Source organism: Xenia sp. Carnegie-2017, unplaced genomic scaffold (genome assembly GCF_021976095.1).
Source record: "Xenia sp. Carnegie-2017 unplaced genomic scaffold, XeniaSp_v1 HiC_scaffold_13, whole genome shotgun sequence".
Lineage (NCBI taxonomy): Eukaryota > Metazoa > Cnidaria > Anthozoa > Malacalcyonacea > Xeniidae > Xenia > Xenia sp. Carnegie-2017.
Window position 1 is genome coordinate 4,098,851 of NW_025813436.1, and position 22,355 is coordinate 4,121,205.

Here is a 22,355-nt window from a genome sequence, read left to right on the forward strand (position 1 = left end):
TTGAAGAAAAATTAAAAAGTTATTTTGCAATTTGTCTTTTTCGCATTATTGTTATTTTATAAAAGAAATAAAAGATCTCTTTTGTGTTTGCAATGGCTTATGCAAACCTCGGAGACCTTTGTGAGAACACTCGACCATGTGCAACCCTCGACCTTCGGTCTCAGGCTTTCACTGATCAGTTCTCGAGTTCTCCCAAAGTCTCTTCGGTTTGCATAAAAGCCTGTGCAAACACAGAAAAGTACTTCCTGGTATTTACCACATGGTCATGAAATAAAGATAGTTCAAAGTGGCTCGATAGGTAAAATTCGCCATTTCCAAAAGCTTATTTTATCATTACAGAATTATTGGAATGCCATGATTTTTGGGGGACAGAAACAAAACACTTAAGTAAATTAACCATAAAAAATTGGTATATATTCATACAATTCTAAAAGTGTAGCGACCTGGTAAGTAGTGTAGTGAGGCAGGCAAGGATCTGATTTCTGATGCGCTCGTAGATGCCACTTCACTTGACAAAGTAGTCGTACTTGTTTCATCTACTTTCTCAGTTTCAGAAGACTGAGAATCAACTAATTTGTTGACTTTAACATAACAATTCTCATGAAACGTTTTTTTTTTACCCTTCGATCGAACAAACTTCTTATTATTAGGCATTTTGACCAGATTTGACGCGATTACAACAAAGTATTTCACTGACTTTCTTTACAAGCATGAATCATTGAGCATAGAGCTCAATGGCATTAATGCATGAACATTCTGACTTGGTAACCAGGCGATGTAAGTGGGCTACTTACCAGTCCTCTTTGTAAGGACTCTACTTTATAAAACAAAATGAAAATCACCATGCAAAACTGTATAACATGGTTATTTTGAAAAAAATTGATGTGGTTTCCATGGTTACCAATAAAAAATTTATGGTGCATCTTAGAAAACCTCTAAAATCACGTAAAATAAAAGCCTAGTATTATAAAACTCAATTGTATATGAAAGATTATTAGTAAAACTGTCTAAAAATGATACTTTTGAAAAATTCAATTTTTCTTGATTTTTTTCCTATCGAGCCACGTTTCGACAACCTAGCGGTAGTCATCTTCAGAATCATTTCAGTCAACAACAACAAAAACAGTCCTTCTCAGGACTATACCAACTTGGACGATCGACATTTACAAACATGTAAAGATGCTAAATACTTGTTAAAAATTTTTTACAGGTATTTCAAATTTAAATTAATATATATGTTTTCGTGATTCGATTCGATACATGAATTTCCTTCACGGCTTCGATCGTTTATTTAACCGTATTGATTGTCTGTAGTGTCATCACAGTGCTATTGGTCAAATCGTTCAATTCAATAATGAGATTGTAAATCATCAATCAACATACAAAAACCTTAGGAAAAAATAACACCATACTTTTTACAAAAAGAACTATTAAAAGGTTCCAAAAGTCAAGACGACAATCCACGACAACTCATACAGGGGCGGATCTAGGATTTTTCAAACATCAGTCATAAAACGTCGGAGGCGCTCCGCATCTGGGGGGGTCTGAGGCATTCTCCCCTGAGAAATTTTGAATTTCAGAGCCTTAAAAATGCCATTTTCAGCGTTTTAGAGCATTACAAAATGTATTTTGTGGGCATCGTTTTTGCGTAAAAACAACACATTTTGCTTACGTTTTTTTCAAAAAAAAAATGAAGTGAACAATACTTGAATGTTTTGCCAAATATTTAGGCTCATTCTCATGCCAAATATATTGCTCATTAGCATGTCTAGGAACGTAAAATTTATTTTACAATAATGCTATTTAAAAACAGATATAGTCTTTAAAATTTCTACCAAGTTGTCAGGCATAGACCCCCTAGAGACCCCATTTAAACCTCTATGTAATGAGTTAAGTTAGAAATTTGGTACTACAAGTGACAGTTCATAGATATAGAAAACTCAGACTTCAAACTATGCAAGTTTAATGTAACCCTACCCATCTCCACATCAGTGCCAGCAAATTCACCTTTTGAGAAAAACTAAAAATTTTTTCTGCCAAAGATTAAGCAAAATTATCAGAGTGAAAATTTGCAGTTAAGGACAGCTTAATGCCATAAATGTTTATTAGGCATTTCACTTGACTATTATCTTCTGCAAGGTGTGCTATATAGCAATCACTAGTAGCATTGTATTATCAAATACAAACAGAATGTAACCAACATGTCTTTAATTATATAATTACATGAATGTTAAAATTGGTTCATGTGTCATGCTTACTGGTTATGATAAATATCTTTTCATATGATCAAAGCTCGTTTAAATGTAAATCTGAAATAATTTAGTTTAGAAATTATAATGATCATCAGAAAAATTACCTAGTGATCATGAAAAATACTTTGCTAGTTTGCCAAATTTCAAGGTTTATCTGCATACATAGGAAGACATTTTTACGTTATAGAAAATGCTTTTCATACATCAATAGCCCTTTGGAATTTATGGCAAACAATCTGGTATTAGCCGTAGATTAACACACCTTTACATCTCTACATGAGTTGTTCAGTTAGAAAAGGGGACAATATGTGACATGTGACAACATTTCATGTATGTTTAATACCATTCCAGTCAAATTGTCAAAATAAAAAGCTTCATGGATCATAAGACTCAAAATCACAGGTTATAGTAAACAGCTTCTCATGTAATCAATGTTAGTTTTCTCAAATCTTAAACAATATGTAGTATAACTGTCCAATGACTGAATGATCAATGATCATAAACTGAAAAGCCCCAAACATTTGTTTATGATAAAGTAAATAATAGTATGGCGCCTTATGGCTACAGATTTTTTCTCCATTGAAATATATTTGCAGGAATGTAGGATTTCGCTGCCATATAACGGTCACGATTCCCCAAGCACTAAAGAAATCATAGCTAAAAGTCCTTCGGCAACAACAATTTTATAAGCATCAATCTGCTTACCATACACCATATTAACATAAATCGCATCACACACTCGCATAAATTGACTTTGATATATTACATTCATGCATGCACTTCAGTTGTCATTTACTTACGATTTTAGATGTAAATTTCTGCTGATAAAACTCAAAACAATGTTGGCTTTCTTTTGAACATCATTGACTGAAATGTCGCTCGCGAGATCGTCTTTGCCAAGGATTTACAATTCATCAATAAATTTTTCGCCCTCTTGAAAAAATTCCCAGTTTGGAAAGCAGCATTCATGTCAATATATAAATTTGTAAAAGATTTCCATAAATTCCATCTGATTGTAGTTTAGTTTCCAAACCAATCACAGTAAGACAAAAATTTAAACGAACCAATTACACGATAGCAAGTGGACTCTCTTATAGGTCCGGCCACCCCGCTTATCGGTCGAGATTATTCCAGATCGTCCACTGATCTGGCTATTGACCAATGAAATAAGCGTCTTTGGCGTTCATAGACTCCTTTATCCGTCGAACCAGTCAAGCCACCCCGCTTATCAGTCGGTTATTCCAGGTCAATTAAAATTCAACTGATCTGGTTACCAACGAGATATTCATTGGATTAGTCATTAGTTTTCAATAATAAATAAAGCTGGATTTTTATCACAAAGTAAATGTGAGAATAATTATGAATTTTTAATTAATATGAATATGTGATTTTTGAATTTCAATCAGTCGCGCGACGGATTTGACATACTCTAGATCCGCCCCTGAACTCATAGAGAAGTACCATGTGGCATGCACACTGGCAAGAGTGTTCGCATGTGACGTCAAAGTTGCAATGTTGGAGAAGTACATCAAAGTGCCGATGCTCAACAAAATATGAAATTAAGCGACTGATGAAAACAATCTCGATTAGCAGCCCAAATTTACGCATGTTATGCAAATTTTCATCGAATTATTCTCTTTTTCTAAAATTTTGCTTTCATTCGTTGGTTATTATATCAAACAGTACAGTGCATGTTTTGTTTGTCTATAGTCTATACCATTTATAAAATACCATAATTTCGTAAAAGCCCTATCGCCAATGCCCATTTAATGTGGACCATAAATTTTTTTAAAATAGACATGTTTCGACATCTCATGATGCCATTTCAGTATGAGTGAATAATTACATTACAAAGATAATACAAAGTTTATATAAGAGCAATATGATACAGTAAAATAAATATATAAATATATATAAATTATAACAATAACAAGGAAATGAGATAAATAAATTGGGAGCGTGTTACAAACTAAATATTGTGTTGAATTTAAAAACTTGAACATTGAGGTCAGGTTAGTTTTGTTAATGTGGAGTGTTTCTTTGATTTTATTTATGGGAGAATGAGGTGTCTGCGGTGTCTAAGATTTTGAAGCAAGAGGTGAATGGTTGGTTTTGTATGAATGAGATTTAAGAAAGTGTCTGTATGAAGAAGGTTAAGAAGAATATGAGAGTTTTTGTTTTTTGTGGTATTTTCCCTGATTCTGGTGGATAAATGGCGCGACGTTTCGCCAATATATCGGGAATTACATCACGCGCAATTGAATTCATATACTACCATTATTTAATTGAATCAGGGATCGGGTCTTTGAATAAGAAGAAGTTTCTGATTTTAAATGATGTAAAAATTAGTTGAATGTCAATATCTGTACAGAAGCGTTTCATAATGTTCGTGGGTCTGCGTTGTGTGTGTCGCAAGTATAAGGAGTTTCAGTGTCCAGCTTGAGGTTATTGCAATTTTTGTTGTTGAGATATCGTTTTACGGTTCTGTTAATAAAGTGTAGTGGGAAGGAGTCTCGTAAAAGAAAGGATATGAGGTTTTTTGGAAGATGAAGGGCGAAATTCTTCCTGAAAAGATGAATAAAATGTAGTTGAAAAGAATGGATGTGATGTATGTAAAACGTCTACATATCACAAACCAACATACACAGGACTTCTGACGAACTATTTTATTCAAAACCGGACTTACACGCACATTCATCGACAGAGCATACAAACATAACAATACGCCAATGGCTTTCAACGAGACATAAAAAAATCACATCCATTTTTCATGTTTGCACCGGATATGCAAACCTGGAAGACATCTGTGAGAACTCTTGAGCGGGAGCAAACCCACGACATTATGTTTCTGGCTTGCACTGATCAGCTCCCGACCCTTCAGAACTTCTCCTCTGTATGCGTAATCCTGTGCAAACAAATTAAGCATCTTTTTTCTTACTTTTTGCTGCATGTCACGGGATCGGAAGGTAAAGAGAGATCAAAAGGCACAAGTAATTATTACCCTGTTTAACTATGTTATTCCGTTTATGTTTATCCTCTTGATAAGTTGAAAACACCAGCTATACAATATTTGCGATTCGGAGTAAATGTGATTGCGCTTTTTCTTTGTTTTAGTGAGAATTGTGTGGTGGTGCGACATATCCCGCAAGATTTCAATTGGCAGGAGAACCGACATCAAAAAAACAGGCAACTCTGTGTTTGAGAGGAAGTTCTTTTAGAGCTTTGCTTAAGTGAAAAGAATACCATTATCAACATTTTATTTTCACTTAACAATTCTTCTCACGCGCCCTGCTGTTAATTTGATTGTCATTATAACATTTTACTATGAAACCAAGTAATTAAAGTTACTCTAATGGCACAAATACACACTTCGACTGTGTGTGGTGTAATATTCTTTATTTTTCTTTGATACGTCTCTGACTCTGTCAGTCAGACTACTACCTACGTACACGACTACTGGTTTCTTTTATAGATAAGAATTTTAAGATATTTTTCAAATTTGTACAAAATCTTGGTTCGTCCAATCTTGGAATACGCCTGCCCGGTGTGGTCACCACACCTCATGAAAGACATCGATGAAATTGAGAAGATACAAAGAAGAGCCTTGCGAACTGCCTTAGGCCAAAGAAGACAAGAGATGGCGTACACGGAGAGGTGTAAAATTCTTAAATGGAACTCTTTAGTACAAAGGAGAGATTTCCTTTCCTTAGTGGAATGTTATAAAACTGTATTCAATCTAAATGGATTGAATTTCAGCGAATATTTTGAACTTTGTAAAAACACTAAATCGAGATCTAACCACCCATATAAACTACAACTCAAACTCATAAGACTGAACTGTTACAAAATTCTTTCTTTGTCAGAATTATCAAACCCTGGAATAATCTTCCTATTAATTTATTTAATTTTGTGACAGCCCTAACGTTCGAGAGTTTAAATCAAAATTGAAGAAACACATGAATATTTATTGAATCGTCTGTTAATAATTGATATTTAGCTGTTTCTTATTTGACATTTTATTTATTTATTATTTACTATTATTTTTTTATTTATTATTTTTTATTTTTTATTAACTAGTTCTGTAAGATTTTTTACATAAATAGGAGACCCTTGATATAGGGCTAACCTCTGGGTTTCCTTTTTCTTAATAATGATGTATTTACATGTTGTTCTGAAATAAAGTATTGTATGTATGTATGAATTAGCATAAATGTATATTAATCATGTTTTATATCAATATATTACATGTGGTGGCGGTCATAGTTTTTCACCGTGCTGAGATTGTATTTCGTCACGGTGCATTTTTATACGTATGTATAAACGTACCATAAATGTAGTCATAGTCACAATATATAAAAACATACACCTTTTGCCAAATATCCGCGATTGAGCACACGTGTAAAAAAACCTAACTTCCTGATGATGTCTTCGCACCAGTATAATAAATAAGGAGATACTATTACCTTGTCAATTGGTCTGATGATGAATTTGTAATAAATTCGATATACCACCATATATTATAGTGTCTTTCTTCTTTCTCAAATGTTAGCTAAAGAATTAAATTCCATTAGGATTTTGTTTCACTTTATAGTTTGATAGGAACTTAGCAATCTTGGGTGGAACACCAACGTGGCGCTTCTCCCATTATTTAGTCGATCACTGGGAAATAAGGGAAGCGATTCTGCTTTTGAAAATAAATACCTTTAGAACTTAGCCTGTTGTTATAATTTAAACGGCCCATTAAATACTACGTTTTTATGGATGCGAGAGTACCATGCACATGTCACATATGTTTGTCAAATGAACACCAGCTTTTCTGATGCCTAGAATTTAACCTAAGTGCATAGATTCCAAAGGGTAAGTCTGCACAAAAATGCAGGATGATCAGACATGGAAAGTTTAACATTCCGCTGATTTTTCTTGATGCGTTATGTATGAGAATGCAATTTTACTAAAAAAATGTTTGCTTCGATGGAACTTTTGAACGTCATGACATCAATGCCAGGTTCAGCCAGCCTGCAGATTTACTTCCGTTGAAAAATTTTAAATGATTACATTATTTATTTCTTTAGAAATCTATTGTTCTCACAGTCAGTGAATACAAAATATTTCATTGCATTCTGGAGTAATATGTCTTCAATGCTCAAGATACGCTACTGATCAACAGCATGCTTGATTCGGGCAAATAACTGCGTAAAAACAGACGAAAATTGTTGGTAATTTTATGTCCGCCATGCCGGTGAAGGAAACCTATCAAAACAAATCACTAACTTTTCCTTGTTGTTGACTGACCAGGTGGATGCCTTTACTTCGCTGAAAATTCCCTTGAGTAACGAAATACTACTAGGGATGTTATTGCAGCTTATAGCAGTGATGTAGCGTTTACGTAGCCAATCAGAAAGGCGTTGTCCTCCTATGTAAATTTCATAGCACTATCATAATTCATGTCTATAGAAATGCATGCTTAATGCAGTAAGTTTAGCAAAACATGATAAACTACTACGAACTAGTTGGATATCATTAAATTCTGATTTCTCTTTTAATAATGAGCAATTTGCCTTCAAACACGCCAAAGCGGCAAAAAATGTTAGAACGCCTGGAACAACGAATGGAGGGCTTTCGAAAACATCACGATAACTGCGAAGCGAGACAGGCAAAAGCCTTTCCAGCCAGAAAACGCGAGCATTTACGCGACAGTGTTCTGTGCAGAAAGAAATTAGAGTTAGCAAAGAAACTCAAGATGAAAGGCGCGACTCTTCCAGAAAAGATGGATAAAATGTCCTTGAAACCACAGGAAAATGAATGCAAATCGACGGCAAGTACAGTGGGAAATATTCAGAGCTCACAGGTAACTTGCTTATATCTGTAAATGAAAGCCTCATTGACAATATAGTTGTCTCTTACTTTCGATTCAGGTGATATTCATATTGTCGTTATTTGGCGTACGTAGTCGTTATAATATTCTGTATCAACGCCCTTTTTTTTTGAAATATTAGTCAATTCAGGCAAAGAAAGGCATGTTAACGCAACTGAGTGACGAAGCAGGGTGGAAAAACAATGAAAATTTATTGGCCACAGTAGAAAGAAATTATAGTTGTTTTGAAATCCCTGGGGATGTTTACCATAACGTGACGTTACTCGATGACTCGATGCAGCATCTTGCAATCGCCAGCGACATTACTTCGCATGCAAAAATTAATGAATGTACAGCTGATTTCACGAGAAAAGATTTCACAGATCTGCCAACCATCGATGTCGGACAAACAACATCGAGAGTATTGCAACAGTTCAATCCCCTTATATGGATACATCGACTTCCACAAGTCGTGAAACCAGCTTAAGCGCAACTAACGAAAGGATGAGTACTGTTTTATCAACTGCTAACATTGACAAACCTTTTTTTAGTCGATCGAAATCTGACGGAAACGTTTGTTCCATGACAGATGTATGTAATAACAGCACTCAAATTACTCCTGGTCGCCATGATGAAGATCTCAGAAACGAACTAAGCTATTTTGAAAGCATTTTACAAAATATGGGAAAGAGAGACGAGAGCCGTACTGTTTTATCAACTGCTAACATTGACAAACCGTTTTTTAGTCGATCGAAATCTGACGGAAACTTTTGTTCCATGACAGATGTATGTAATAACAGCACTCAAATTACTCCTGGTTGCCATGATGACGATCTCAGAAAGGAACTAAGCTATTTTGAAAGCATTTTACAAAATATGGGAAAGAGGACGAGAGCTCAAACGAGGTTGGTTTGACTTACAATGATAGGAATGCCAGCGATCAAGGTTCAAATCTCGGAAGCACCTTGAGTGAAATTCCTGGAAAGAAAAGGAATCAACTGAATTGAACAACGAACGCTAAATTATAAGTGAAGACCAACGATCCTGAACAGAACAAAAAAATCAAAACAATCAAGCAGAAATTATTCCTCTCATTTCTTCTTCACGAGAGCCACATTATGTTTTACTATAGTTAAGGCAAAACGTGTCTTAAAATTCTAAAGAAGGCTCTTGTATATTTTTATTTGGGATAAAACTTCTCAAACGAATTTCAACCACAACTCCATCGACAAACTGCTATATAACTGCAAATTTTTTCTTCAGGAATCAAACTAATCTGATGAAAAACGTCACATGCAACTGAGACGATCCCACCATAACTTGAGGATGCATTAGCCACCGCAATTAGCGCTATTTTCTGATCTATCTCACCAGAAATATCTTTCTCAAAGGATTGTCAAATCTTTTAGTTTCTTAATGTAAGGGACAACATTTAATATCATCCGCCATGCATTGATCTAAAAACAAATGTTTTCTGTCCTGGTGGCCTGCATTTTACAACACAAGTCATGTGAGATTGCGGCAGAGTAATGGAGTCCTGATCTTTTCCAACATTTTAAGTTTTTATCCCTCCTGACGATAAAAATCATTCAGTTTTGCAAAATGGGAATGCAGCGTACTCCCAACCAGATTGTATGTCATTATCATTTTGATTAGTTAAAAAAATGAAATCAGAAAAAGAAGGCGTTATGAGTTTTATTGTTTCTGTAATTTTACCCCACTTGCATATGAATTGTAGTGAACATATATATCGATTCTACACATGAGAATCGCTTTGCTTTGCTTCATAATTCACTTCGTAAAGTTTTCAAAGTTTTCCGTGTGACTTTATTAAAACATTCATTCATATAGGTATTTTTATATCTGCATCGATCATCATCACGACTCATTGCATGCTGCAAAATTAGCTTCTCGACTGTTGCCGACTCCGAAGGCAGAAAATGATGAAGACTCTCAGTAATAAGATCTTCTCAAATTTGGAGAGATTTTTTGACAATTAATTTCTTGTTCAATAGACAATAAGTCAGCGTTTGTCGACTCTTGAGGAAGGAAATGATGAACGCATTGTATTGTCAGGAAGTTTTTTGTAGAGTTTTAATTGTTTTTGCTCAATATAGGTTAGAGATATAGCAGCCCTAAAAAGTTCAAGAAATGTGTCACACTCAATGGACGATTATCATGTCTACTTATATGTCATAAATTACTCTAGATCAAATTTTTAAGAATCTATCTTCTTAAAGATAGATTCCAATTGAATTGATAGAATTATTCGAGGGAAATTAATTTTGACCTTGAGCCATTTACGACTTCCTTTTTGTTTCAACTTTAAATACATGAAGTCAATTTTGTAACTTTTAAACGTTGTGAAGCGAATGGCGTGAGTTAAGCGTGATATTTTAAGCGACTATTTATTTATTCCTCCTCTTACCAACTAAATTTACCCCCTGAAATTCTTGTTCAAAAAACAAACGCGAAAAAGCTTGCCTTGCATATCAATCACAGAAGCAGAAGCACGTGCTTTAATTAATGTTCAGAGTACGTGTCCATACGTGTTCAAACGTGTTCGTGCGCACGAGATAAGCAAATATAAAATCGGAATTGAACTTCTATAAATTATCGTCCAATAAGATAAATGAATGCTGTGATGTAAAAGGGCGTAGCTAAATGGAAAGTTGGAAACTTAAGACAAATCTGTTTCACAACACCATGCATATTGTTCTGTTGCTTGTCGGATCAACATCAACTGATCTTTTGGACGGTAAATATCTGACGTAATGAAGCTTTTGTCGAATTTTTTGTTGTCCTCTTCTTCATCTTCGCTATTCAGCGAATCGAAGCGCAAAATGGATACGTTGCTAATCCTTTGCCATCTATTCGATGTATCCATGGATCCATGGTGAATGTCCCGGATTGTGTAGGTGTATTGAACTACTCAATTCCAGATTTCAGCTCTATACCAGATTTACAATCTTCTTCACTGCATGGGTACGTAAGTACGGCGACTGGTACGTTCAAAATGATGGCTGGAAGTCAGGCGTGTAATTCTGCTGGAGTCAAGTACATATGTCATCAAAGTTTCAGATATCGTTGCGAGGGTGACCAAGCGGTGGTGGCTCCGCACATACTTCGGGCATCGTGCAACAATGCTAGAAAAAGTTGTCCTGCTTTGGATCCATTTTTGTTAGATATATTCTTCAATTGCTCATCCATTCTTGATGACTGGATAAATAACGTGAAGTTCCCATTGAAAGCTAAATGTGTCATTTTTCCAAAGCTCAATAGCAGTCCTTACTCATGTGCTAGGAATTATAAGGTAATCATTAAGTCATCAAAATCTTAAATTAAAACTTACATTAACGATTTCCAACAGAAATCATATCACAAAAATCAGAATCTACAAATGAAGTACACTTTGCCAAAATTCCGTTTTCTTTCAGATCCCTGTGACTGATAAGATGAATGCAACTGGCGTCAGCAATATTGTTGTTCGACATCATAAACGTCTGGAGCGAATCAATTTGGCTGACAAGCAGTGCAAGAACAAAATTGCCGATGTAATGTGTAAAACAACGCCTGCATGCTCTAAAGATCAGACCAAAGCTATTGCTTTGCTGAGCAAGCAAAAGTGTCTCGCTGTTGTCTCGTGGTAAGTCAATGGTAAAAATGAAATGCATCTTGCATTTGTATTAGAGTTGTATTCACGGGTTATTGAGCTATGTTATTTCTTTATTAAAAGTACGGGATTTGGACAAGACGTAAGGTATTTTTCTTCCCCATTGAATCATGACATGACCTTTATTTTGTGACACGAGAGTAACTCGATCATTTTTGAAAATGCATTTCGACTCTTCTAGTTCAATGAGGAAGTATTTTTTGAGCTTCCCGTGGGGGTATTAAATGCGGATGTGTATAAAACTGACTTGTTTTTTTTTCTCATTAAAAAGAGGATGTTTTCTATCGATCCAGTATCAGTCTCCCCATACCTATACTTTTTTATTAGCATGAGTTGAGTCAAGGGCATATTGTCTTTTTGACCTTGTCAAATGATTTAATAAAAACCCTATGAGTAGTGATAGAGGAATTACATAGGATCAAATCACGGGATTTTCGTTTTGTTTATTTAGTTTGAAAGCAACCAACAACGCTACATTGATCAACCTGGCGCAAGGAATGTGTGATTTATTCCCTGTCGGAACCAAGAAGAACATCTACCCACTTCATAAGGTTTATATCTGATCAATAAGTGAAAGCGTAAAAAAGGCCATTAGGTCTAATAAATCATCGCTGAACAGGTGGGGTGAAATAACATTAACTAAACTTGGGTATAACGGATTAATTTTTCATGTATGACTGCATATAACTTAGAAAGTTTCATTTTATGAATGAATTTTGAAATAAAGTTTAGAAGAAGTGATAGCTTGGAAATTTCTTTCATTCATTTAGGCGAAGAACGCAAGCGTACCTCTGGCTAGTTTTTAATTTTTTAACATACAATTTCGCCTAAAATGAGAGCAATTAAATATTGTATATCAGTCACACGATGAGATTCCTTGAATTTTATTTGAAAAGCACCTCTTTCTTGACTTACTAATACATCAATAGATACACAGAATTGCAATTGAATTGTGATAGGATAATACATGGCTCGAATTTGATGCGGAATACAGACGAGACCCTGTATGGTCAGCGAAGATTTTGTAATGAGTGAAGTATTTGAGGCTTAATATGGGTTTAACCTTAGCTCCATCTCTGTTGGCATTGGCGTGTCTTTTTTGTTACTGTGCCAAAAACACAAATAATTGCTCTTACACCACGAATCACTTATATTTTTTTATTGCACAAATAGACTATACTTCACCTTTGGGGGGGGGGAGGCTTGGTGTGTTATGTGGATTAGTGCTTACAGTTGCTACCTTTATCTTAATTTTTGCTTAATTTTGTTGAATGAATGTGTTTTTATGGTCATGTTTACCAGCACAAGTTTTGATGTTTATAATTGTTATATTGACTGCAAGGACTTCGTCTCAGTCACATTGTATCTTGGTTTGGGCATTTGGGGAAGCTGTGTTAATTTTAATATGGCGGATCGTTCTAAGAGATACAAGAAAATAGGATTTCTTGGTGAGGGGCAGGTGCGTTTCCTTTTGCATTTTCGGGAGCATTTTAGTGTTTCATAAGCAGTTGATTGTAATATTGTTTCAGTTTGCCACAGTATTCAAAGCGGAAGACCAAGAAAACGGTCAAATTGTCGCCGTTAAAAAAGTACGAAATCACACGAGTTCATGATATATAATTGATGATGATCACCTATCCAAGCATATACTTCACTAGTCTACAGACGAAAATTTCTTTTTTCTGTATATGTTATAGATAAAACTCGGACAAAGAAATGAAGCGAAAGATGGTAATCATATTCTTTAGCACATATTAACTATTATTGGACTGAAAGGCTATAGCCTACTCTGGAAAGTATGTCTTATGTGCATCATCAGCGTGCACTTTAAAATTTGATTCTCTTACCAGCACACCAATAATTGCTCTGTATCTACTGAAGATCTTGTTGAAAATTACATGCCTTCCAGAATGGACGAGAGTAAAAGGGGTGGTGGTTGTGTAAACAAACATAATTTGTGTAATTTAATTAAAGCAGTAGCCACTCAGAATGGAAAGTATGTAAAATTTACCCAAGATTTACAGTTTGCACACATAAATGCCCACTTTTCTCAAAATTTTGCATCTGAGATAGGTTTGACTGGCCAATAACCAGTAGCTTACCATTCTCTTCTTTAAACTGCTTTTAGATGGCATTGAGAAATTATTTTGGGGGATTACAGATGCATACCTTTAAAATATGTTTTACATAGCATAGCTAAATCTATTTTAAAATTTGTGTTTATAATTTTTACTGTACTTCAAATTGCATGAAGCAAATTTTCGAGAGTTTATGTGTAAAGAGTTTTATTTTGATGAAAGGGCTTAGTAAAGGAATACAGTTGGGGAGCTTGATTATTAGAATGTGTGATCAAATTGCTTGACTTTTTGTTACATTCAAATTTAATAGGTATTAATAGGACTGCATTGAGGGAAATTAAGCTTTTGCAAGAAATCTCTCATGAAAACATTCTTGGTGTAAGTAGCTAACTGAAAATGTAACATGACATCAGGATGTATTGTCCCTGGGTAATTTGGAAATTCCTTCCTTCCACCATTTAACTATATTTTTGACTAATTAAAACAATTGCCAATCATATATTGTACATTTCTCTATATGTTATATATTTTTTCAGCTACTGGATGTGTTTGGACATAAGTCAAATGTTAGTTTAGTATTTGATTTTATGGAAACAGATCTTGAGGTGAGAAGTAGACTTATAATTTTTTTGCATGGAGCCACAGACAAGCAAACAAAAGAGTGGAGCTCAATCTTCTTTATCGAGAAGATTTACACTTATGCTTTATTTATGGTCTGTTTTGTCAAAATTTAGGGAATAATGCTTGGCTCAAGATATGAATGAATATAAAGTGAATCTGTCAATTTTAACTGAATTTTTCATTTTCCTATGACAAGTACAAATAACTATTGCTTAAAAATTTAATAACAACTTGCAGAGCCCATGTCTTTATGGGAAATTTGTTTTTAAGTCGGCACTCTGAAATGCAGAATGATCCTGCATCAACCTGCTAGATCGTATGACGTCCATAATCTTTACAAATCCTGATTGATGTTGTGTATATTTGTGTATTGCCCCAAGCCAATTATTATTAGTACTTCTGGTTCCATCTTAATGTGGATTTGATTTTACAATGGCAAGGGAGAAGTGAGAAATGGGATGATTAAATGGTTTCCTTCCCAAATTATTATTTTCCTAGGTGATAATCAAGGACACCAGTATCATGTTGACTCCAGCTCACATCAAAAGTTTTATTTTGATGACTTTGCATGGCTTAGAGTATCTTCACATGAACTGGATATTGCACAGAGTGAGTGTCTTTATATATGTTTCCATATTGATTTTATATTTGTACTTTGTTTATATGTAGTAATTATTTTGAATTCTCAAATTGCTCATGTACTCTGACCAAGTTTCTTCAAGGGTAGTTTAATTATGAAACACTCGAGACTTGTGCATCTTGAGTTAATTCTCTTTATTTTCTTTAGGATTTGAAACCGAACAACCTTCTTATTGATAAACACGGTATTTTAAAAATTGGTGATTTTGGTTTAGCAAAATACTATGGCAGTCCAAGCAGAATCTATACTCACCAGGTTGTCACAAGGTATGAGTAGGAGTATGTTCAATTTTGTGTAGAATGGGATCAAGGACTACCCATAACTAGACTAGTTCCTAGTCCTCAACACCTTGTCAAACATGTGCGACCATCACAGTGCAAAGCAAACTTCCAGTTGCACAGTGTTTTCAGTGCAAAATTTTTCGACAATATTTATTTCTTCAGTAAATTGATTCAAGTCAATGTTTTTTTCAGTGATTAATTGAACTCAAAAATATATGTATTGAAAGAGTTAAAAATGGTCTGGCTTTCAAACTTTCTATGAATGAATGAATGAAAATTTTATTTTGACACGCTGGCCTTGTCAACTGGTATTTATTTCCACGAGGGCGTGCTTTTTGTTCAAAAACAAATACAAAATTTACTAAGAATAAAATATCTATAGAAGAGAAAGATAATTTTAAATATTTACAGAGTTTAGTTTATTCGATTAGTTACATGTTAAACTAAATCATAAAATTCAAGCAGCAATTTTCTTTGAAAACACGCTTTTGATATTTCTGATTTCTGCTGAAATTGAATTCCAAACAGAAGCCCCATCATACGCAAAGCTTTTTTTCAAGGAGTTGGTACTAGGCATAGGAACATTCAGACAACTTGTGATATTTCGTATGATCTATTATCGACTGATAAGCTCTTTCATTTGGCTAAATAAGCAGCTAGTTTCTTAACAAACATCATCACTTTGTATTTCCGATATTCAGATGGTATCGTTCTCCCGAACTGCTGTTTGGCGCTCGCATTTATGGTACTGGTGTCGATATTTGGGCAGTGGGCTGTATTTTGGCCGAATTGCTTTTGAGAGTGAGTTTGTAGAGCAAAATTTTATAGAAAGAGAGTTTCCAACGCATGTTTTGAGCAAAAAGATTTTGAGTTGAGTGGGGAAATCTGTCAATGAATTTGTCAATTTGAATTTTTTATTGTCAATTTGATTTTTTTATTGTCAATTTGAATTTTTTATTACCATCCTATTTAACGGTTCAGGTTTCGACATCATTCTCTCTCCTGATCGAGTCATTAAACGTATGCACCGTAAACCTCCTCTGCTTGTGCGTAAACCTTGGGCTTTTATAAACCCTGAGTTATTTTATACAGTATACATGTAAGGGCTTACATTTCGGGTGGGGGGATAATGCACGAATCATATTATACAACAGTTATGTTTTCAAGGGTGTTGGGTATAACTGAATGTTATCATATCAACACAGGTCACTCCTCTCTTGAGTCAGTCGTCCCATGCAATGGTCGATTGTTCTCTTTGTGCTCGGGCTTATAATCGGGTGGCCTTATATGCAGGGCCCACTTTTTCTAGAATAAGTGTCACGAATCGCGATTGTGGTGTGCTTATGTGCTGGAGATAGGCGTACAGGCGAGGTTTGCAGTACACGATGCCCCCAAAAAAGTGACAGTCGTGTTATTGTTCGTGAATTTTTGTTGAACACGTAGTTTAAATTAAATTTATAATTAATAATTTAAAGCAAATACATGATTTCCATATAGTGTCACTATTTTGGAACACCCTGTACGTAAATACTGCGATGTTCGCTCACATATATTATTTTTTAAGAAAAAAATACCTTGTGCGAATGGTTGGAAATTTAAGTACGTAGCATCACCAAATTTGCCTGCTAGCTACGTCACTACTGTCATATGTCTGTACCTACACAGGTACACACGTGTTTCCTCACAATAAACAAGTGTGACTGAAGTGTACCAAGGTTAAAGCTTCATTACTTTAAATAAAGAAGAAAGATCCCGAAATGTTGAATATGAGACTTCATTTCAACACAGGACTGCAGCTGTTAGTGCCATGGTCCCAGAATAGTGAATATACAGTAGAGCCCTCAACTGAACTTTCTCGTGCCACGCATATCTTATTACGCATTTGATCATCACAGTGACAGCCTGTCATCTGCTATTTTGACCCATAGGAATGATGTTATGGTTAACGGCAACCAGTCATCTAATTAAATATACAGTTGCCAGTTACACACCAAGAAGACCTACTGTATATTCCCTACACTTTGTCATGCCTAATTTGTGACAACAAAGCTTCTCTTCAGTTGCGCCTTGTAATCATATACAAATTTACTTCTTTAGGTACCGTTCTTGCCTGGAGAATCTGATTTGGACCAGCTAAGTCGAATATTTCAAGCTTTGGGCACACCCAATGAAGATTCATGGCCGGTACTCTCCTATAGATACGTACATGAAAATAATGCATAAAGTAAATGGTTTGAACCCGGGAGTATTGTTACATGTTTGTAAATGTAGATCGTCCAGGTTGGTATAGTCCTGAGAAGGGCTTGTTTTTGTTGTTGTTGATTACGACCATTTGGACGACAGAGCGAACAACTTACTAACGACTACATACGTTTTGCAAGCAACGTCAGACGCATACGCCAACAACTCTGGTTCAACCACCGCTGCAAGGATTTTGGTCTCGTTCCGGCAGGATTTTGAATTAAGTCCCCGTTGAACACACAAGAGGCTATTCAGATTGTCAAATCCACTAGCAGACGACTGATACGAGCACGGATTAACGACTGTCACAGACGAATCAACTATTACACCAAACAACAAGAACAAAGACTGAACAAACTGAAGGAACTCATACCAACGACAGTAAGTGATACTTTACTTTCTACGATACAAACTATTGCAGAGAAACGAGCAAACAAGACAGAGACACAACACCAAATCAAACAACAACAAAAACTTGAACGTTTAAAACAAACTAAAACACGTACAAGACATAATCATGACGATAACTGGGTGAGGAATATTTCTTCCCGCTCATTAGACGAAGCTGAAACACGACTACTATCTTACGGACTAAAACATTCCATAACACCTAGACGAACTTACGACCATACAACATACGTGTCGCACATAAACCAATCGCAACGTTGCGACAAGTACTAACGAACATAAAGGACAAAGAACAACCCAACGAACGACAAGGTGCAGTTTACTAAATAAACTGCTCCGACTGCCACGCCTCCTATATCGGGGAAACTGGCAGGAACTTAAACATAAGACTTACTGAACACAAACGAGCTACTAAGAAACAAGACAAAACTAATAACATTGTCGAACATCACCGAATAACAAAGCACAACATTGACTGGGACTCGGCAAAATGCATTACTTACAGTACTGACTATAGACAACGGCTTACATTAGAAAGTTGGTATACCAACTTGGAACAAACCTCCCCGAACAGATCACAGCAATTACCGTCACCTTACAAACGACTTATTCACAATACAAACAAACGATCAACTAAAAACATTACACTTCAAACTAATTCACAATGACAATACACAATTGACACCCAAACATTACAACTAAAAACATCACACCTAAATCACACATCACAACTAAAAACATTTCACTTCACACTAATTCACAATGACAATACACAATTGACACCCACACATTTCCTGTACACACAATACAATGACGTAAGAACCAGTTAACAAATACGGCTAACCTGACGTTTACTCCTCATTTGACTCTGAAGATGACTACCGCTAAGGTTGTCGAAACGTCAGTCAACAACAACAAAAACAGTCCTCAGGACTATACCAACCTGGACGATCTACATTTACAAACATGTAAAATAATGCATGTTAACTTCGTTATTTAAGTAGCACGTGAGATCGTGGAAATACCTTTTTTTCAGGGACTGAAGAGCCTGCCAGACTATGTAGAGTTCAAGGAATTCCCGGGTACACCTCTTAAAGATATCTTTAGCGCTGCTAGTGACGATCTCCTCGATCTCCTTGCAAGATTACTTGACTGCAACCCGAATGGTAGAGTCGCTTCAAGTCAGGTACATATACATACCGATGGGAAAAAACTCGTTGTTTCTGTTACCTTGAAAATAAATTCGCATTCTTGCGTTTACACGTCTCCAGTTCGTAATTTTGAAACTCTTTTAAAGGCTCTGCAGATGCCGTATTTCTCGAACAAGCCCGCACCAACCCCTTCTGCTTCGTTACCGTTGCCTAGAGTGTCAGGCTCCAGTATTATTAAAGAAGAGGAAAAAGCTAAGAAACGGAAACTGGCCGGCATTCCAGAGGCTAGTCATGGTAAGTTTTGCAAATCTTTCGTGTTTAATGACTTGTATGCTCAGAGCAAGTTCAACTTGTGGATAATTGCTACACTTTACGGATAAACATTGCATATAAAGCTGATTCACCTTGCTGAATCTCATAATTAGAGAGTTTTACTTTGGCTTTTACGGCAAACGGCAAACCTCAACCTGCCGTTAAGGTTTTCCGTTTCGAAAAAAAATTGAATTTAGTTTTGCGTTTTGCATTTGTATTTTACAGTTCGCATTGTCATGAGCTAAATTTCATGTCTCGTTAAAAGTTTGTCGGTGAAAAAGGCATAGTCATGATGATTACTCCCATGAAACAATTACATTGAGCCATAAACCTCACTCTGTTTGTATCAAAAATACTAAAAGGCTTGCGGTTCATCACCTACCGCAAGAAGTGCCTCTTGCCGTTAAAACCTGAAGTGCAAACCACAACGTGAACCGCAAAGCCATGATCATGTGCCTTTTTGTAGTTTGTCATCAACACCAATCTAAAACCACAGAATAGATATCTTAAGGCTGATATCCATTCAGAGCAAATTGTCGCGCAATCGACTTTGTCCGATCACTTTCTTTTCAATTGTAAGCTCTCGACTGGAACAGTTTCACACTGCTGCACACAATTCAAAAGAACTTGATCGCAGAAAGTAGACAATTTGCGACAATTTGCACTGAATGCAAATCAGCCTTTAACAGAAGGTCCACTCGTGTCGGAACCTTTAGTGTTCGTGTCCCCTACTTTTCTGGAGCAAATTCTAAGCAGACACATCTTCTAGCAACATACTTCCGCTAGATCTCAATAGGAAATATAGATGTTTTTACAAATATGTCGTGTTGCACTACAAAAGCTTGGAACCTTATCTCTTTCCCAAGATGATAACTCTTTGTAAAAATTTCGTCAAAGCTTTGCTTTAAACGTGAATTATTAGTAAAATAGCATTCTCGTGCAATACTATTCCATATTGATTTTGTGAAAGTATCTTGCTTGGAGGTCACGCATGTGTAGTGAAAAAATACGCCACGATTTTAGCCGAGTGGGCCTTCTGTTAGATGTCCATTCTGTACTTAAACTCTCTATTAACGAAATAAGTACATGCAAGGTGATCATTTTTAATTGTAAGAGACTGGCGTTCAACAGTTTCATCAGGATGTATCAAGAAAAAACAAAATCTTTCGATATTGACGACTTTTTGCCAGTTTCAATGCCTATAACTATGCTAAACCCTCGGATGCATACAGTATCGTCAAACGAAATATGCACAAACTTCTCAACTCACCAATTCTAGGGCTAAAATGTTGAAGTAGACTCAACAGAAGACCTTAAGAAATTGACTTATTGTGAAATTTCGGTACCTAATCACCATGCTAATCTCACAAGTGCATTACTGTGCATGTTTCTCGTTAGACTTTACATCAAACTCTCAGGATCAGAAAAGCTTTTGTTCTTACAAATAAAAGTAATCTATGCCCATAGCGGAAATTCTTTATGCACCCGCGAGATTAGGATAGCTGAGATTGAAATTATCACACAACATTGATTTCTAAAGTTCCTGTTTTCATACACCCTGTAGATCTCATTCTTCTTTAAAAGATGTGTAAAGCGATTTTCTATATAATATATCTTCCAATATTTATCTTCCTTACTCTTAATCGATGTAAAAATCCCACTGCCCTTCGCGTGAACTTGTAATGACAGCATGTCAATTTTTATTCAGTTGGAACCAAGCGGTTGGTATTTTGATGGCGTCATGTTGAAGCTGCTTCTTGTCGAATCGGGATACTGTCTCTGGATTTTCTTGCGCAGAAGTCGATGGATTCTACTGGGAGTCGTGTGACGTCATTTGAATAAACATGTTTCATGGCATTTCGCTTCGTGGCATTTTGCCAACCAGCCAAATGGTTTCGGTAAGGCTATTTTTCTCATCAAGTCTTAGCATCCAAGTGAACCGAGAGTAGAACTAACTACTTAACAAATCAATGTTCGTTAGAACGAACTTATAATATTAAAGGTGAGAAGAGCAAATTATTGTCGAGCGAACTATTGCTTGATCGCTCTTTGCGCATGTGTAAATTAAAAAATTCACTTAAGGAACTGTACATTTTAATGAAATTGTAATGTATATCTGTTGATAAATGCGAACTGTGTAGATTATTCTGAAATGCTTGCAGTTATGGTGGTGCAGCCTTCCCGCATCTGGAACGTTAATTGGGTTGAGGTGTTGGGGTTCATCTTATATTCAGTAGTACCCGACTGGTTCAACTCGCTCAGCCTGGTAACTTGGTTCAATATAAACAGGCCCTAAGGTGCTGATTACATGAGCCCGGGTAGCTGGTATTCAGCCAAGCGTTAAATGATTTTGGCGAATGGAAACGATTCAATACTTATCATCAGATAAATCTTCTCGAGCAATTTCACAATATTCTGATTTAATAATAACTACACAAAACATTTAAAATTAAAACAGCCAATTTGGCCTAATTTGAGAATTACAATAAAAATGATCCCTCGAAATCATTTCACGCATCACTGAATCCCGGTTAACCGGGATCATATAAATAGCCCCTAAAGCCTGGTTTTCACAAGCGACATAAGCATAAGAACAAACAAAGACAAAACAAAATACAAAAGAAGGCAATGAAGCGACTGATACAATTATCAACGTAAGCTTAAGCCCAGCAACTTGACAAAAGCATCAGGTAGAACAAAAACAAATTGAAAAGACAATCCTTTTTCTTTTATTTCCTCCAATCTCTGGAGATTATGTTCTGCTTTGTTTTATCGCTTGTGCTTATGTCGCTAGTGAAAACCAGGCGTAAGAATTCACTTTCAATATCAGTCGGGCACAACTGA

At 35.7% G+C, this 22,355-nt stretch overlaps 3 protein-coding genes across 6 annotated transcripts; all 3 read left to right on the forward strand.

The window, feature by feature from the left end:
- Positions 1-7,738: 7,738 nt before the first annotated feature.
- LOC124457396 lies at positions 7,739-9,736 on the forward strand. Of its 2 annotated transcripts, none has more exons than XM_047007665.1 (2): positions 7,739-8,100; positions 8,249-9,736. In XM_047007665.1, the coding sequence occupies exons 1-2, from the start codon at positions 7,798-7,800 to the stop codon at positions 8,591-8,593; spliced, it is 648 nt and encodes a 215-aa protein (XP_046863621.1). In that variant the 5' UTR covers positions 7,739-7,797; the 3' UTR covers positions 8,594-9,736. The 2 variants fall into 2 exon arrangements, with proteins under 2 accessions (XP_046863621.1, XP_046863625.1); XM_047007669.1 differs by having other exon boundaries at positions 8,258-9,736.
- A 1,071-nt stretch (positions 9,737-10,807) lies between these two features.
- LOC124453634 lies at positions 10,808-12,454 on the forward strand. Its single transcript, XM_047004439.1, has 3 exons — positions 10,808-11,419; positions 11,544-11,752; positions 12,231-12,454. Exons 1-3 carry the CDS (start codon positions 11,000-11,002, stop codon positions 12,340-12,342), a joined length of 741 nt encoding a protein of 246 aa, XP_046860395.1. The 5' UTR covers positions 10,808-10,999; the 3' UTR covers positions 12,343-12,454.
- A 608-nt stretch (positions 12,455-13,062) lies between these two features.
- On the forward strand, positions 13,063-21,638 carry LOC124449045 (cyclin-dependent kinase 7-like). Of its 3 annotated transcripts, XM_046999990.1 has the most exons (12): positions 13,076-13,238; positions 13,309-13,368; positions 13,477-13,510; positions 14,168-14,235; positions 14,394-14,462; positions 14,977-15,087; positions 15,266-15,384; positions 16,101-16,200; positions 17,497-17,583; positions 19,085-19,234; positions 19,346-19,493; positions 21,220-21,638. In XM_046999990.1, the coding sequence occupies exons 1-12, from the start codon at positions 13,185-13,187 to the stop codon at positions 21,243-21,245; spliced, it is 1,026 nt and encodes a 341-aa protein (XP_046855946.1). In that variant the 5' UTR covers positions 13,076-13,184; the 3' UTR covers positions 21,246-21,638. The 3 variants fall into 3 exon arrangements, with proteins under 3 accessions (XP_046855958.1, XP_046855946.1, XP_046855952.1); XM_046999996.1 differs by lacking the exon at positions 14,168-14,235 and having other exon boundaries at positions 13,079-13,238; XM_047000002.1 differs by lacking the exon at positions 14,168-14,235 and having other exon boundaries at positions 13,063-13,368.
- The last annotated feature ends 717 nt before the right edge of the window (positions 21,639-22,355 follow it).

What these genes read in the sequence shown, in the direction of transcription:
- LOC124457396 (XM_047007665.1), top strand. Translation starts at nt 7,798, where the DNA reads ATGAGCAATTTGCCTTCAAACACGCCAAAGCGGCAAAAAATGTTAGAA. An exon ending in GAAATATTCAGAGCTCACAG is followed by an intron (nt 8,101 to 8,248) that starts GTAACTTGCTTA and finishes TTGAAATATTAG; the next exon opens with TCAATTCAGGCAAAGAAAGG.
- LOC124453634 (XM_047004439.1), top strand. Translation starts at nt 11,000, where the DNA reads ATGGTGAATGTCCCGGATTGTGTAGGTGTATTGAACTACTCAATTCCA. An exon ending in CATGTGCTAGGAATTATAAG is followed by an intron (nt 11,420 to 11,543) that starts GTAATCATTAAG and finishes GTTTTCTTTCAG; the next exon opens with ATCCCTGTGACTGATAAGAT. An exon ending in TGTCTCGCTGTTGTCTCGTG is followed by an intron (nt 11,753 to 12,230) that starts GTAAGTCAATGG and finishes TTGTTTATTTAG; the next exon opens with TTTGAAAGCAACCAACAACG.
- LOC124449045 (XM_046999990.1), top strand. Translation starts at nt 13,185, where the DNA reads ATGGCGGATCGTTCTAAGAGATACAAGAAAATAGGATTTCTTGGTGAG. An exon ending in GATTTCTTGGTGAGGGGCAG is followed by an intron (nt 13,239 to 13,308) that starts GTGCGTTTCCTT and finishes ATATTGTTTCAG; the next exon opens with TTTGCCACAGTATTCAAAGC. An exon ending in TGGCCGAATTGCTTTTGAGA is followed by an intron (nt 16,201 to 17,496) that starts GTGAGTTTGTAG and finishes TTACTTCTTTAG; the next exon opens with GTACCGTTCTTGCCTGGAGA.